This window comes from Cygnus atratus, chromosome 18 (assembly GCF_013377495.2).
Source record: "Cygnus atratus isolate AKBS03 ecotype Queensland, Australia chromosome 18, CAtr_DNAZoo_HiC_assembly, whole genome shotgun sequence".
Taxonomy (NCBI): Eukaryota; Metazoa; Chordata; class Aves; order Anseriformes; family Anatidae; genus Cygnus; species Cygnus atratus.
The window spans coordinates 9526076-9544143 of record NC_066379.1 but is presented as its reverse complement, the minus strand read 5'-3'; the positions used below and the strand labels follow the sequence as shown (position 1 = coordinate 9544143).

Genomic DNA, 18068 nt, shown 5'->3' with positions numbered 1-18068 from the left:
TTCCAGAATTTAAAATACATTTAAACTTCCTTTTATTTTTATCATAATAGCTTTTAGAGGAGCATATCAAAAGTTTGCTCGTTAGGAAAGACACATTTATCAATAGAATAATAAAAGCTTAAAAAAGGATGTCTTTATTTATATTTAACAAATGACCCAAAATGATGTTGATAATGTTTCACATTCCTTTTAGTCTATGTTTTTAAAAGCACTGCTGGTAATGCCAATATGCTTTTATGTTTTAAAAGTTCTTTAACCATTTATTATAGACACCTTTTCTTAAGAATAGTATTTTATAGATACATAATAAGCCTTAAAAAATACCTGAGAGGTCTTGCCTGGGGATTGCCTGCTTCTACATATGGATGTAAATAATCCTTTATGTAGAGATCAGCAGCACTATTAGAATGGGTGCAAATGAGAATCCTGCTGGAATAAATGGTGCAAACAAAAAAGCAATGAAGAAACAGAAAACAATTCAAAGCAGTAGAATACAAAAAAAAGGAAACAGTGGCCATCTTCCTGCACATTTCTCTTAATGAAACTAGTCACTGACCTACTCTAGTTTGCATGATTCAGCCCTTTAACTCAAATCCTTTAGTTAGGAAAAGATTTAAAGTTCAAACAGTTTTTCAATAATTATTTCACAATTATTAATCTAGACTTGATTTAAAATAAGAAACAGCTTTTATTGTCTAGCATACTGTACAACTTTCCACGTCAAGCGAATCACAGTCATTCTAGATATCATCACTTTTAACTAGTTTTGTTCTGAATGGAAAATACAGGCTAAGACTACAAAATTACATTATCATTCAAAACAATGACGGATGGCTGGGGTTTTGTTTATTTTTAAGCTGGGTGGAAATTCCATACTTCTACCTTTCACTTGTATTTAAGTAAAAAATGGCATTTTCTTTGCTAATCAAGAATTGCTCTATGTTTAGTGCCCCATCTCACCTAGTATCCTGTTGCTGGAGTATGTGCTTGACTGCCTGAGCCAGAGTGAACGTTTTTCCTGTCCCATAGGGACCGATGATAAGAACAGGAGGCAGTTGTATTGAAAGTGGAGTAGTGATAGCCAGAACAGCCTCTTTCTGCTTAGCATTTAGTCGAGGGTCCAACTGCTCATCCCATTGTCTGTTCAAAAAGGAGACGAGTTTAAAATCAGAAGCTATGAATACTCACAGTCAATGAGAAATGAAATGAGTTAAGATCTCAAGGGCTTTCAAGGAAAAGTCTATATGCTAATGTACTGATTCTGTCATTCTGAGTCATAATAGAACAAATCTAGCAAAATAATCAAATTCTTTTATCACATAACCTTGATACTACTTGCAATAAATCAGTTTTTTCAAAAGAAATCCAACTATGTCTCATTTTACACTATCTCATCTAACAATAATTACCCTGCATAGTGCACATTTTAGAAGAAAGTACATGCTGCACAATCACTTGATAACAAAGGAAAGTTTTTCCTACTATTACTATAGAAAATGTAACATTGGTTACATTTATTCCCATCAGTATTTATACAGTCAACTTTTTAAAAGTCAACATTTATACAAACTCAGAGCTTGGTAAATATGAACTATGATGCAATTCAAAAACAAACAAAAATAGTGGCTACCAATTAATGACTTTTTTTTTTTGATCATTAAGACATACCTCTAATAGGAAAGCAGTCTAAAAAAAGGATTTTTGCTGCAACAAGCTAGTGATACCAGCATTAACAGAAGGATGATTTCAGAAAATTCCAATGAGCGTAAGAGGTTAAAGATTTGTAGACATAGTTTTTAATATTCCCAGTGACAGATTTAAAAGTAGACATGCATAGTAAAAAACACCTGTCACTGCTGCACATATGGCCATACTTCAGTAATGTGATCTGCTTTGGTACAAGCACTATGATTCCTGCAGATCAGGAAAGCTTCTATTACCAACAGGGAGTAAAATAAAGAGAACGTTTAGGACTTCAGTCAACTCTTAAGACAGCTATGAACAACAAGCTTGCAGGAGGATCTAAGAAAAACTGAAAAGTAATAGGGATGTGAAACAAAAATATAAGAAAAACATAGGGAAAGACAGTTCTGAATCAGTCAGAGCTACTGAATTCCAAGGTAGGGCAAACCAAGCCACCACATGGAGAAAAACACGTTCATTACACTGACTTAAACACAACTACAACTATTACATACATAATTTATATGTATATAAAAATATAAAGCCATTATACAAATAATTTATATCAATTACAACTACCGTGCAAGTTTCTGTAAATATGAATTTCCTGGCATAAAACAGAAAAGAAAGTTCTAGCTTACTTGACTTACCTCCTTTTTATTGAGATCACTGCTTACTTTCAAATTATTCCTAAATACTACTTCCTTGCAAGATTCACCCAAAACTTAATTAAGTCAGTGAACAGATTGTCATTGTCCTCCACTAGCTCTGTAATATATCTCTGTGCAAAACCCTTCTTTCTGCCTTTACTGTCACAGCTTTGATACGTGCAGCAATCATCCTCACCCAGAACTCTGCACCCACCCTTTCATCATTTCTTTTCCTCCTACACTTCCAAAGAGGAACTGAACTTTTTCCAGTAATTTTCGTCTTACGTTATCTAGCTGTCTCAGGTTTCTGGCCAGATCACCTTCCTTTTCATTCTTGAGCTATCTTCCATTCTGCACTGCGCTGCAATCACACAGTTTAATTCTCACCTTCAAGACACAACACAACTACCCACGTGCTGTACAGGCTATCAGTTCCACATACCTCTCAATTCCCTGGTGTCCATCTAAGTACAGAAACTTCATGCCTTTTTTATCCTTCCCCATGCACCAGGAATATTGACCATACTCCCTGAGCCACAAAGCCTCACGTTGCTCTTCCCTATGTTTCCTCTTCAAGACAAACTATTTTCACTGCATTACTGCATCATTCTAAGTTTTCTCAAAAGTATTTATATAATGTACGGGTTTATATTTCATAAAGGAAACTATAAAACCTATGTACAAAGAATCTCAGCACTGCTTGCAAGTGCAATGTTGGTTCTTCTAAGCCTTATTCCCATACCCTTCCACCCTCCCTTTTTCTTTTTTTTTTCTTGCCATCCCCTTCAGTGGTATGTACAAATTTGGGTCATTGCATCAAACTCAAAGAGTACTAATCGTTGCTCATGCAAATGAAAATCTGCATGCTTAAGATCCTGCACAGCACAATCCTTGTAACTGGTATTTACATTTCTATAAAGTGCATATTTTCAATGAAGAACAGAACAGTAAATAATCATAGGAGTTTTGTTTTCTACAGCTACAATACAACTGCAATGCCTATTAAAATCACATTTCAACCTCCAGGAAAAAAAAACAATCAACAGATTCTAGTCCTCAGAGGATCGGTTTTCTTGTTTTATTTAGAACTGTTTCACTCCCTTCTCTGAACCATCCTCACCATTAATGAAGAGAAAGACATATTTCCTGTTCTAGGGCAGATTTCAGCCATCTGTTATGAGAAATTCAATACTGCATTACCATACGATCTTTGATATTAAAGTGTTTGTATTCTTGTACCTGTTGGGACTCCAGGGTATGGTGGGAGTCATGCTGACATCTGGAAACAAAATACTGTTGTCCTTAATCCTGTCCAAGGCATAATGCATTTCACAGAGGGGTAAGCGATTTAACTGAAACTGAAGTTCAACCTACAGTACAAAATGAATGAATTAACAGATGAACAAGAATGATTTATTTAGATAACACTCTTTAGACTTGGCTGCATATCATAAATTTTTATCTTCCTGCAACTTACTGATTCTCAGAAGAAAACAACAAATATCAATCAAAAGATTTCCAATAAAATTAACTTGCCCTGTTTTGTTTTGAAACAAAGAAAAATACAGCATCTTCTATAACATCATTTTGTTGTTTGATTTTAAGATTAGATTCCACTGCAGGTTCTGAGAAGGAAAAAAAAAAAGGGAAAATATCCTTGGAATTATTTTTGGAATATAAAAAATATTCCTTGAAAATATTATTTTCCTAAAACACTGTTTTTAAATATGCAAGCTTCCATCACTTATTGTAAGAACAACCTGAAAACAGCAATGGACCGGAAACTTTTACAGATGAACAGATGATGTAAATCAGATGTGTGACCAGCAGAGATAAAATCCAAACATCATTTAATTCCAGTCAAATGTTCTGGTATAATACAATTCGTCACTTATGTTGAGTTGTTAGAACTCTCCAAAAGGTAATTTCTAAAATGTAATTGTTTATCAATACATTCTTTTGTTTGTCCTCCCAATTACTTGTGTTTTAATGCTAGTAAGTAAAAGAAAATGCCAATAAAATTCGGGTACAAAGCTAGAATCAAAATGTAGAGCATGTTAACATCCCTGGTTAAATTCAGAACTGAACAATGGACAGTGAATTTAGTTTATACATATATATATACACACTAAAACAGTAAAGAAAGATTCTAAATCTCATGACTGGATAAAAGTAGTTTCTGAGGGAAAGAATTCATAAAAACAATCCATACGGATTATAACTTACACATACTTAAATTTGCAGTTGTGAATCTCTCCAAAAACCAAGTGATCTTATCAGAGAATTGAGCCAAAGACTCAATGTTAACTAACAGAGAAGCCTGTATCAATAATCTGACAAAAATTTGCACTAAAAAAAATGGCCGAAAAGCATCCAAAGCTGCTGAGGAACTTCATGTAATTGACATAAATTTTTAGAGTTTTTTTTTGAAAGCATTGTTACTGATCACTAGACCCTTATGTAATTACCATGCTACTACTCTACTGAGCATTTTGTAATTAAGTAATAGCAAATAAGTACCTTTCTGAGATCTACATTGCTCAGTGACCAGGCTGACAAACAGCCCGTCAAATTATTTCAACCTGTCTGGGAAAAGCACCCCTTGGTGACCTAGAAAACACACCGGTAATATCTGAAACGTCCCCGGTCTCCTTTCTGACGCTTTCACGGCCACCGGGCAGCAGCTGCTCACACACCACCAGCCCAACAGGTGAGGAAGCCGAGGAGCAGAGGCCCAGGGGCGTGAGGGGCCCAGCCGCAGCCCCCTGGGACCCCCAGTCACACAAACTCATGCCAGGTGACCAAGGCAAAAACCTGCTCTCACACCCGTTTTCTCCTCTACCTCCCTATTAGAGGCCGTTATTTCTTAATCACACTTGACTCTCATGATAATTATTGCTACCAGTCAGAAAGCTCAACAAACACAGAATATATTTGTAAATGGTCTTTTCTAACAGCTTCTGTGAAGGCTTTAATTCAAAGTCCTAGCCAACTGAAATAAGTTTTCTTCATATATGGACAAGAACTTCTCTGCACTAACACAACATGCCTCATTCCAAGCCACATTACCTTCTCTCATGAGCTCCTCCCCTGGCGGAGCCATTTAACCTTCCAGTACTTTCCACGCTCCGTGTAAGTACTGGCTGGACCCGATGCCCCATTACCTGCCCAAAAAGTCACTTCTAGCCACACGGATCAGACCTGTAAAAACCCTCTTGTGCATGAGTAATCTTAATTACTCTAAGATCATCTCTTTCTAAAGGATTTGCAAAACACAGCTCTTGCCATTTCCTTTTTCTAGTATATTTAACCATACTGTTTATACCATTATGCAGCATGTAAAATCAATGCTAGCTTTGCTGTAAATAAACATCTGCTTGCATCAGTACAGATTGTAGCCATTAACTTCCCATCTCTCACAGGTATAAAGACATTAAATATCCATTTTGACTATCACGTTTTACAGCAACACATATAACCATAACTAAAGAAAAGGGCAGCAATGGATCCATACAACTAAGCATGGAGCCCACAAAAACTACTGTAACTGCTAGGAAAACTTTTTCTTTAAATAGTATACATGAATGCTCAGGAAATTTTTCCCTCTCTGTTCCAGCCTATGCCTACCAGTGCCTCAGGAAAGACCCAGTCCTTTAAAAGCAGCACGGTTTAGCACCTGCCAAGAACGACAGCGACAGCTCGTGCCTGAGGGTGACCTCGAGCTTCCTTCCATGCTGCGTCCTGTCCGTGCCTACCCAGGGCCGATCCGTCTGCCTGACAGTATCCTGCAGATGTTAGGAAAAGCTTCCAAGCAAGAGGAAAAACGTCTGTGCTCAGACAGACCCAAGGCGAACAAAAGACCACCCTGTATTAGAGCAGTAATTTAAATGCAGACAAACTATAATGCTCATCTGAGCAACATTTTAATGGCCTTTTCTGGGAGTCCGAGTAAGGTGGCTGGCATTAAATGCCTCATTATCTACCAGCATTTCTCCACTTTCTTTAACAGCTTGTGATTTGTTTTGTTTTTAATGCAGTTTGGATTGAATCACATAGTTATATTTGCTGTTGCAGAGTACTGAATGAGGCCATCTGTGTAGGAGAGGCATGTAACCTGCTTTAATAAACATTCCAGAATAAGAAAACAGTAGGAAAGGAAGTTAATCCATTGCCAGTTTCACAGAAGACGACACAGAACAGTGTATCCACTCCAAAAATAAAACAATCTCACGTTAGTTTGGTCACCAAAAAGAGCAGCAGCCAAGGGGGTTTAAAGCACCAGTTCATTCCATCCCACCTTCAGGAACAGTGCACTTGATCAGAGCCAGAATTATGTGTTTATTACACGTAAGACAGGACAACAGGCAAGTCAATTAGCAGGAAGTTTCCAAGATGAATTGTTAGAAGAAGAAAGGAAAGTAAAGACCACTCATTTACCCAAAACATACAAAAATAAACGTTGACCAAATTGCTCTTCAGAATCTCATAGGTATTCCTAAAAGCACTGGAGACAATGGCAAGATTTCCATCTTGAACACAAACCCTACGCATCCGAATTGTAATGCACTCCGTTCTAACCTGAGGATCCCTTTCCACATCTTTAGGCAGTACTTTGTCAGAAAAACTTTCTTTACAATTGTGATTCATTAAAATATAGGTAACTGTTTAAGGATTTGACCACCAGTTCACTGATGTATGTATGAAGTACTGCATGATTTCACAAACAAACTTAGGACCCCATTTTTAATGGAGAATAGATTTGCTGCCTCAGGCTAAGCTTTACAAGGAAAACAAGCCAGTTACTCAAGCCCCAGCTCATTTTGCATTCCAGTGGAGTTTTTGATAGAATCAATTAGTAGGTTTAATTATTGTTTTAAGAAAACAAACACAAAAACAAGAGCCCAGAAGAACATAAGTCTTCCCAGGCCAATTAGCCACATTAAATTAAGACATTATTATTCTTGCATGTTTCTCCAAAACAAAACGAATGGGAGGAGAGAATTATTTGGTGAAAATACATTCAATTCTAGCAATTCCAGTGACCTTAATTTGAGGTCATTTCCATTTAGTAACAAAGCTGATCACAAGTTCTATAGCAGACACACAGAGAATGGGTGGGAAGACTGCAATTATTTAACTTAAGATTCATCTTCCCTTACATGTACTTCCACTTACACCTCATGCACTAACTACACTATGTTATTTAAAAGCAGATTTTATCCCCACCTATTTCATGTCAACTATAAAGTACACAAAATCCTGATCTTACTGCCAACACAGTTTTCTCCAGCAAGTGTTACAACTCTTCATTTTGTAACCAAATGCCTCCACGACAGGTATTTAAGTGTCAAGGGAGAGAGCGCCATGGAGGCAAGTATTACCACTGTGAAACAAAGAATATATGTCATTAAAGTATTTGTTCACCTTCCTCATGCCTCCATTTATACAACCCTCGTCATCTTCATCAAGGAAATACTGTAAATTAAAAACTTTGCCATTGAAGGACAATATTCCTTTTGTTCTGATATGGTCTCAGAAGGCAGCACAAGGCCCATTCATAGCCTCAATAGATCTTACTAAAAATTAATCTCACCTCAGGTCTAGGAACAGGTGTAGTGGAATCCACAATAACGAGAAGATACAAAATCAAGAGCCCAAGACCCAAGTTCCCACAGGGAGAGTTCTAGTTGGCTACATCAAGAGCAGCAGAGATTTTTATTGGAGAAAAAAATCATAGCAATAGAAAACTTCCTTTGACTTCATTAAGAAAAGGTTCCTGAGGACTCTGGTGACAATATATATGCATATATTTATAAATAAAATTCACATTTCACAGATGAAATTTTCATCTGTGCTCTACTTTCTCTGTATGATAAGGCATAAAAAAATTCCTTTCCATATCTTCTAGGAATTACTTTGGGTGGAGCTGAAAAAGACAACTCAAACATGCCAAAACAGCTTCCACTCAGCCTTACCTGCATTTCACAATCTGCCCGAAGATTAAGTTCTTCACAGCATTCCCTGGATACCCTCAAGAAGATATAATCTTTTGTTTTCTCTTCAATAGCTGCTTCATAAACCTTCTCTTTGGTTCCTTGGGTCTGTGCTGATTTCTCTTTAGTGACAGGCAATAAATAAACAGCATTGACTTTGGTCATCACCAGCCGTCCAGCCAAAGTGTCTTCTGAAAGCGTTTCAGTGAGCTTAAAGCGTCCAAAAAGTTGTCCATTTTGGGCATATTTTGCACCTCCAGAAACCCCAGTGAGCATGAAGCTTGCTACAATCTGCAATTGCACTTTTATGTTGAACCTAAATAAGAAAGCATCTGGTCAGTGCAGAAAAATGCTCTCAGATCTGGAGATTTCATGAATTCAGACCAAAGATTCACCGCCTTAGACTCTGAGCATATAACTGTTAAACAAACAAGTATAGCCAAAGTTAAAAGAATCAACTTCAACAAAGCTTTAAAAAAATGCTATGCACGTCCCAAAGAAGTAAAACTTTGTATTTAAATAGTTTGTAAGGTTATGTTATATTCCCTGATATTAGGTATTCAGGGACAGACAGAAGAATAAGAACAGAATAAGATTCCTGTTTATTCCATGTATCTCTTCCAGGCTGCACACCAAAAAAGGTTATCTACATCTTGACAAAGGGAAATAGTATTATATCTACAATTGAGACGGATTGATTAAAATGCTTCCTTAAAATCACAATGTGGGCATAAAAAATGAGACATTTTTACTTAAAATGAAGGAATGGCATTGCAGACTCAGCCACATAAACCATCTATCCAAAGAATTCCTCTTAATAGCAAATTCCTCCTATAACCAGAGATTTAAAAAAAAATCATTCCTAGTAGTTAGTACTTTCAAAAAGTCACATACGTAACATGTGAAAGTGACACAGTAGCGCATTTATTGACCTCTCACCAATACACAGTAACCTCCTCCTAGAGTGTCTGGCTTGTTTTTAAAAATATTTTTTCAACCTGATTTTTAAAATAACAAAAAAAAAATCTGTCACTCCTGTTAACGTTCTATCATCAGCAACTTTTTCCTGACAAATTACAGAAATAAGTAAAAAGCAAAGGTTTTCACAAACAAAATTTCTTGGAAAAAATAATCGTCTTATGATACTCACCCTGGTTTTTTTTGATCTGTTCATCTTCTTAAAACTCATATTTTAAACTAATGAACTCATGGTTATAGTTTAAGACCTGTACTATCAGGGACCATAAGCCCGTAACAATGAAATCCAACATTTCATCTCTCTTGGAATTTAAACATTGAATATATTTTGCCATATTTGCCAAATCATATGTCTTCCAGAAAAAAAAACTGCAAGTTTGCCCCCTTGTGGAAATAGTTGCTTCTTTACATAATACGAGCAATTAAGTCAGATGCACATTTCACATTCCCACCCCGAAAAAGCAACAGATGTCATCCTACTGAACATGAATTCCTTCTGTTCATCAGTAACTGCAAAGGTTGCTCCATGAGCTACAGTTAGAGCAGTCACTCAAAAGCATGCGCTTATGGAAACATGTGAGAATTAAGTGTAATCCTTCCGATTTCTACATGTGCTAAAAACAAACAAAAAAACTTCTGTGTATTAATGTGCTAGAATATTCTGAAGCACCTATCAGCAAATGAGCAACACCTAAAACAGCTCAAATCACATTCAGATAATTGTTACCATACTGTATAGATTAGATTTCACAGAATAAACAAGAGCTCTGCATTGTTACTAAGATACAATCATGTGCCGTTGTGAATTTATTTTATAAAGACTCGTAAAAACTTCCTAAAACTGAATCCCCAGGTTGCTAAAAATGTACCAGCTCATTCTCAAATTCTGATTTGTAGAAACCTGCTGGAGTAGTACTGCCATGCTGAGAGAAATTATTGTCTTTATAAATGACTAAACTGATTCTATTGCACTAAAGGAGATAAAAAGTTTACAGATTATCAAACAATTTCCAGTGAGTAAGCTGACACCTTCTGGCAAGCTGTTAAACTACAAAATTGTCTAAGGATTTTATTTTAAAGTCAACAGTTGCTTCTTCCATCCATTCCTCATCTTTGCTTTAAAGTTCATTAAAAAAAAAGTTTTCAGTGAGGTTTATACACAACCAATAGCCTTTATACTGAGGAGATTTTATCTTTATTGGAAGGAATTTGTTTCCTCCAAGCACTGCAAAATTAAATCAAAGAAATATTTGATGTATCATGAATCCATCCAGTGGCAATGCAGACAATAAATTCCTAAATGGCAAGTAAAGCCATTTTGAACAAAGCCCCATATAACATTTTCTTAACAGTAAATCGAACATATTTCATTTTACATTTATATCTGCAGAATTCAGACAAGGTGTGCAGTATGACATTTACCTATGCATTGATAAACTATAAGACATAGTAATGATAAAAACAAATTTATTTTCCATTAAAGCCAGTATTATAAGACTGTACAGCCTTTAGATAAATCTGTTCTGCAAGTCTGGTAGCAGAAAGCATGGAAAGAGCTCTATATTGCTATATATTATCACACACTCACTAATGTCCACACAGGTGATGACCCAAAGTCTGAAACAATGTTATCCCAGAAACCAAGAAGTCATTAGCAGCGTTGTTAAAACACAACAATCCACTCCAATGTGAACTGCAGACACTCATGTTATTCCAGTCCTGCCAGAAGAGACCGTGTTGACAACTCCACTGTTTTTATGAGATGCATACACAAACCCATTAGAGAGTAGCAGCTCATCAACATTTTGACTCATGACACCACTTCAGAGGTATTACAACCCACTTGCATTTGTATTTCTGGGCCCTCTTCTAGGCTTGTAACCCTGGCACCTCACTAGAGAATAGCATGTGTGTGATCTCAGCCACAGAGGATCAGAAAAGTGTGTTAGTTCAAGCCTTGCTGCAATAAAGTGGGGCATCTACAAGATCAAAAGAATATTTCTGTCATCAGCAGTATCAAAACAGAAGATTTCAAGAACATTATTAAAACTTACTTTTACTAATCTACCAATTGAAAAAGAGCAGCAAAAACTTAGCAGTGCACCAAAAGGGAAGCATTACATGGAATGCACTCCTCATTCTTTCATTTCTACAGGCATGCTGCTGTGTGCTTTCCTATGAGGAACAGAAGCGTAATACTTTATGTGAAAATTCACTCAGTAAAAATACTGTCTACTTTTGTATCATATTTCATAATGTTTACTTTAAACCCACTTTTGTTTTAAAAAGCTTTAGAAAAGCGATTATAAATATGTATGATGGAGAACATTTCTGCATGCTGAGGAATCTTGAAGCATTATTCCTCTCTATGTTAGATTCCAGCTCAAAAGCAGAACACAGCAGAGATGAAAGATACAAAGAAGAAGGGTTCAAATGTACTGAGCTTCATTTGAGATACAAAAAAGAAATGGAACCATTTTTCTGCCTTAACATGAGAAATACAACTGCTAATGGCTGTATTACACAAACAAGAAATGTATACTATATGCCTTTTACTAGGAACTTTTATTCATAAGCTAGCTTTCAGCCTATTTAGAGAATAAAACGTTAGCTGCCACCTCACCATAAGACCAGAGTTTGAGCCAAACGCAATTCAACCTTTTTTTCCTAAAAAGAATTTTAAAAAGGAAAAAAGAAAGAAACCTCCCTGAATGACTTGTACACAAAGATTTTATATATTATTTTGCTATAAGTGATTTTACCAAGGAATAAAAAAACTGATGCATTTCTTTTTCACAGAGAGCCAAAAAACCTACAAGCAAAAATTATTGTACAGGTACCAGCAAAACATTGTGCAACAGCTGTTCAGTGACTCCAGCTGTAAGCAGACTGATAAGTAAACTTGCTTTAAGTGAGCATCATTAAATTATATTCATTAACTGCTAGTCTCCTTCATCTAAAGTTTCTATTTTCACACTCATATTCAACTTTATCTCTAAGAAACAAGAAAACTTAATATTTTAACTTACCATGTAAGTTTAATCAAAAAAATCGTCGTTATCATCATCATTTCAATAGGACAGTAACAAATATCTAAGATATAATTTTGTAAATGTATTACTTACTTGCTAACTTCCTTATACTGTGCTATTTCCTCAATATAAAGGAGGTCATGCAACCGTGACTGATAGTTGGTCTTGGTCAATGATTTGTCCAGGACAGATTGTGTAAATAGCTGGTCAGCAGAGAGAGGGATTTGGTATCTGGTAAGAAGGCTCTTCTCCAATTCAGTAGTTTCATTAGGCTCAAATTCTACAATAGTCTTAGAAGTAGAATCCCAACGCTTAGCTGTGGTTAGTAGCTGTTGCCGTGCATGCATCAAGTATTCAAGATCTGGATATAGAGACGTAACAGGGAAAGGAAGTCAGTTCAAGCTCTCTCTGTTTTAAAAACCACACACTACTAAAAATAATCCCATTAGAGAGAATGAACTGCATATAAGTCTCTCCTTTGCCTACAACAGTTTTAGTAAATTCATTGCTAAACTTACCACCCCTGCTTTTCAGGTGTACACAGAGAACAAGCAGGCTCTCAAACAAAATAGAGAAAATAAATAACCAGAAAATAAAATATTCTATAGCTAGCAAATAGAAAGCGTACAGATAAACAAGGAAAGCACTTTTATTTAATAGAAAGTTGCAAGCAACTTTGAAGGATTTGCCATCACAATGTGCTTGTAAACCCTAACTGCAACATCATCTCTTTTCAAAAATATAAGATAATGAAGAACTTTACAAAATGTAATATGAAATTTAGAAGGTAACAAAAACAAGTCAATGAAATAGGCAGCAAGAAATCTTTGCATTTGCAGCATTTTGAAAGCGTTCAAAAATAAAAAAATCTATAGCACCACATGTGCATTCTGCAGATAGTTGTATTATATGTGTAAAATTAGTTTGCTAGGCACAACTTTGGAAATGTAACCTAACATGATATTAGGTTAGAAAACTTAAGTTAGGAAATTATTTTTTCAGTACACACTCATTTCAGGGACCTTGTAGGTTAAACAAGAAACAGAAGACCAAACATTGTCTACAGCCACCCAAAATATATCCGCTAACACAACAAAAACACTGTGACACCAACGTTATACCATGTCACGTCAGTTCATGAGTTTGGCATTTGCTATTCAGTTTCTTTTAATTAGCGTTGGAAACATTAACCTCTTATATGTAAATAAATGCCAGGAATAAAAATCTGTTTCTTTATCTGTCTTTTTCCTCCTTTCACTTTTTCCTTCTTCCTGCTTACATCCTAGTGCTAGAATTCTATTCCTTTGGTGTTTTTCTTTCCGAAATCCTCATAGAAAATTACCATACTCTATCCCACTTTCTTGTCTGTTGCCAAGTGACATAGTGACTTATATTTAGCTCCCTTAATCTTTTGCCATATGTCAAATTGCTTCCTTCTTTTCTGTACTTCTTCACCATCTTCCAATTCGTTGACATCTTTCTGATAACAGCTATTTCAGGAGTTGACAAAGAAGTTACTTCATGAGAGGCACAGCTCAATTTCATAAACAATACAATACTTACAAAGTAACGTGTTGTTTTTTTTAACCTCAATACACACAAAGAAATTACATTTTCTTTGCATTTTCCAAATTGGTGTTACAGCAAGTTGATTTACAAGCCTAAACTTTGCCTCTTGCCTTTGACAACTCCAGTCAGACATTGCAAGAAAAGACACCTCTCAGATAGTCTTCTTTAATTAACAATGAATTATCACAGAAATGCTTCATCTTTCTACTGACCTTCTACATGCTTAACATTTTCATCAATCCAAGAATGCATATAAAAACATAAACATACTTTAACTTCCTGTGCTGCCCTTCAGACACATACTGAACTAGAAATTCCTAGCATTTTGACAAGATTAATCCTGATACATGGTGTAACAGTCGTAAGGCAGTTAACTCCCCTGAGCCCAATCCAATTTACACATTCTGAAGCTTCTGTCCACTGCTTAATATTCCTAACTGTGAGGATGAACAAAGCATACAGTAATAGATGTTCAACAGCTGTTAATACAGATTCCGATCTGCCCAGAAACATGAAAAAGAGATTGCATTAAAAGTTTCTATTATTCAAAAAAAAATTTTCATACATTACCTTCAGTTGAAGCAGCATCAATCATTACTCGTTGCATGAGGACTGGTTCTAATCCAAAATCAAACACAACAGTTTGGCGAAAAGTTCCAAAGATTTCTGTGTTAAAGGCTATACTGACTTTGTATATATAATGATCTATTCCATTCTGGACCATCTTTCCTCCTATCCATTCCTGACAGTTTTCTGGAACTTCTTGTGATACCTGGGTAGTGCTGTCTCCAGCAGATATTGCAACGATACTGAAATGTGGACGATGGGCATCATAAAGCAATGCCACTCGATACAGCATTCTTGCAGGCTATAAAAAATGCAAGGGTTGAAATGAAGTGTGTTGGAAAACCAAAATTATTTCGGGAATATGTTCATTTGCAATCAGACAATAAGAGCTTATAAGAATTCTCAACTTGATAAAACAGGCACAAGAACTGCCTGCTTTCCAGAAATCAGGGCACTCGATACATAATCACCAGGGCTGCTGGAGAAGGAATGGTGCTAGGGAATTGCTTTATTTTCAAAAGAAGTATTATGCAATTGAAATTTTAATCACAAAAGCTTATGGACCACATTCTAATTTTTATTATCAACTCAATGTTAAAAGATAAGTTATCCTACCTTACAAGTGAGAGCAAATGTCCACGTCTGATGAGACTTTTTGGTGGTAACAGTTACTGATAGCTCAGGATTATGTTCTACTCTCACTCCTTCTATACTTTCACTAAGCTAGATTAAAAGAAAAAGAAGATCATATTAAACTTCTACAGACAATACCAAAATAAAAGCATTTAGGAAAAGGTATTTTTGAACAAAAAGTGAAAGAATGGCCTCCCAGATTGTGCAGGATTGATGCAAGTCCTGTGTAGGAATTAAATAAAACGTGCTACTTCAGAGATAATCAATACAAATCCACTAGATCATACCACGTAAGGAAAGAGTACAACCATTTATGGACAATTAACCACAGGACTTAATTTTCAAAATCCAACTTAGTTGTAGATGTTTTAATTTTGGAAAATTTAATTTGGAAAGAAGGACCTGATACAATGAGGCCCAATGACTGTATTTCCAGAAGACCCCAGATCTCAATGACATCAATGAGAATTCTAGAAACACTGGGAAACTAGAATGAAGCTTTCTACTCATTAATCCATTTTGCAGAAAGTCCACTCTTCCCAGACTTTAATCAACAATAGATGGACCGAAAACTCCTTAGGGTCAGTGGTAAGTAGAGCTGGTCGAATGTTGCAAAAACATTCTTTGGAATTCCCAACAGCTGCTGAGTTTGATCATATCCATACCCCTCGCTCTTCAGGATTCAAACTTTTTTGAACATTGGGGATTAGCTGTTCTTCATAAAAGTGCCTGCAGCTACAGGCAAAGAAAAAGGAGCCATGCACAAACAGTATTGTCCAGTAAGTCATGAAAGCTTCACCATTTATTGTTCTCCAGTTTAAAAAGTTTTGCTATCCAGTCAAAGAACAGAAACAATACCATGAGACTTGGCTGACTCATCCTGCACTGGGAATAATACATATGCAAAATGAACACTGTGATTAACCCACAAGCTGTAATTCACAAACTCTTCCTTGAATTCCTGAAAAGAATGAGTACATTTGCAGAAATCAGACCAAGTCTCTGGTATCTTTGCAAGAAGACACAGGGCAGGATGGAAAGGGGAGCAAATTGGTTTGACAATTTCTTGGTAATGAGTAATTCGACCAGCTCTGATAGTAAGGGCCAAAAACAGGCTCATCTGTTAGTTTTAAATATGAGCACATAGGAAAGTAGTATATTTTCTTACCACTTTCTCAGGAGATAACGAATTCATCCATTTCTCAATCAAGGTTTCCATATAACTGCCCGAACACTGTTTGTTTTCCTTCTGCTGTTTTAATCTGATCAAGCGGGAAGCATATCGTTTTTGCCATTCTGTTAGCTCTTCCTGGGAATGTGCTGAAGTACACTGTGCACCGTACCTGCAGATCCCTTGCTCTAAAAATCTACATAAAATAGGAAAAACGATTATGCCTTGAATGTTTTGGTCTCCAATTAAAAAATGAAATTTATCAAAATTTTACTTTTAAAGCCAGAAGGACATTCTTGAAGTCCCTCTCTGAACTAAAGGCAGTTCTAGTCCATGGGAACTAATTTGGAAATATATAAATGTACACAGCTTTTTGTAAGAGAGGCAGCAGCCTCTCTTACTGCTAAGTAAAGTATATCAAATTTCTTTGAAACACAAGTCTTCTCACGAAATTTCCAGCTTCAAAGAAGAAGAATCAAGTGTTTGTACAGCAATTAACATGATGAGATCATGGACCATCCCTGAAATTGCTAGGCACTGTATTAACATGAATAAAATGGTGTAATAAGGGAAGATATAGCATAATTGCCTCCAATAGTTAATGCTATTAGCTGTCAAGTGCTCATTCAGCAGTTTTTCCCAGAGCAACAGTGACATCACGTGGCCTTTTCTATTAAATACACCTACACAGAAATGATCTCTCAAGGAAAAGGTTTAATCCTCTTGGTAAAGAGTGCATGAGTCTAAAAGGATCTACTCCTTACAGAGGTTATGGATTTGTTAAAAAGTCCATTTTTCATGTAATAACACATGCTGTTGCATCGAAATTAACAATATTCCTAATGTCTATGCACAATTTAAGCATTCTAGTTCTCAGAATTTATTGCAAATGTGGGTCAACTATTACTTAAATGCCTACATAATTTATGAACTACTTTTTACAATTAAATGTTGTATGAAATTTAAAAAACACAAGGCAGTATCTGCACTTTCATCATTCTTCAAAAGTGAAGCCCTTAAAAAACAGATTGCAAAACAAAACATAAAATGTTTTTTGTTTGTTTTCTTCTGTGTTTTTGCTTTGTTTTATGTAAAGGTACTCAGGAAGATACAGACCAGGCCAGCGGGGTTTTGGTTCATGTGTTACTGTAAGCATCACATTTATCATAAATAGTCAGGAATGCTGATCTCTGTCAAGATATTAATTTGATTGGAAGTCTGTAAACATAACTATATTTGAATTTCACATAGATACCAACGTATATATTTATATTAAGAACCTTGTCCTACACTGATGAGTTACTACAAAAGAAAAAGGATGCACCAACACTCCAAGACTAAATGAATACAGAAGTAAGCACCCCACACCAAAGAACTAGCTGAACATTATCAGTGACTGAATAACCTTTCCGCAGAAAACATATTATGTAATGTAAAATATAATGTGAATTAGAACGTGACCTTGAGCTATCTGACAAAAACAAATAATACCTGACTATGACATGAAAACCTTGCAGCAAAAGTACTTGGATATCCAGGACACATTCGCATCACTGACTGTAACTTGATTTAGCATACACATTTCTTAAAGGAATGGTATAACTATTTAAAGGTTTAAGTGCCCAAATGGCAAATAAAATAAGCATGATATATACTATGTTATTACTAGAGGTGTTCTCAAGCTATGTTGCTTAATACCTTTTAAATTAAAATATTTTTCTTGGTACTCAGTTTCAACGTTGAATTGCACATTTTCAAATTCAGCACTGCACTGATGTATTAAAATGCTGAA

At 35.8% G+C, this 18068-nt stretch overlaps 1 protein-coding gene across 6 annotated transcripts in view; it reads right to left on the bottom strand.

Moving 5' to 3' along the window:
- Positions 1–18068, bottom strand: part of HELZ (helicase with zinc finger) — an 83674-nt gene that overhangs the window by 37987 nt on the left and 27619 nt on the right. For 4 of the 6 annotated variants that reach the window (XM_035558785.2, XM_035558787.2, XM_035558789.2 and 1 more), the window contains 8 exons: positions 16274–16472; positions 15088–15195; positions 14476–14773; positions 12430–12697; positions 8309–8642; positions 3573–3703; positions 961–1140; positions 325–429 (listed from right to left, as the gene is read on the bottom strand). In XM_035558785.2, coding sequence (XP_035414678.1) covers positions 325–429; positions 961–1140; positions 3573–3703; positions 8309–8642; positions 12430–12697; positions 14476–14773; positions 15088–15195; positions 16274–16472 — 1623 coding nt within the window. The remainder of the gene's footprint in view (positions 1–324; positions 430–960; positions 1141–3572; positions 3704–8308; positions 8643–12429; positions 12698–14475; positions 14774–15087; positions 15196–16273; positions 16473–18068) is intronic. The other 2 variants (XM_035558786.2, XM_035558788.2) reach the window with 1 other exon arrangement.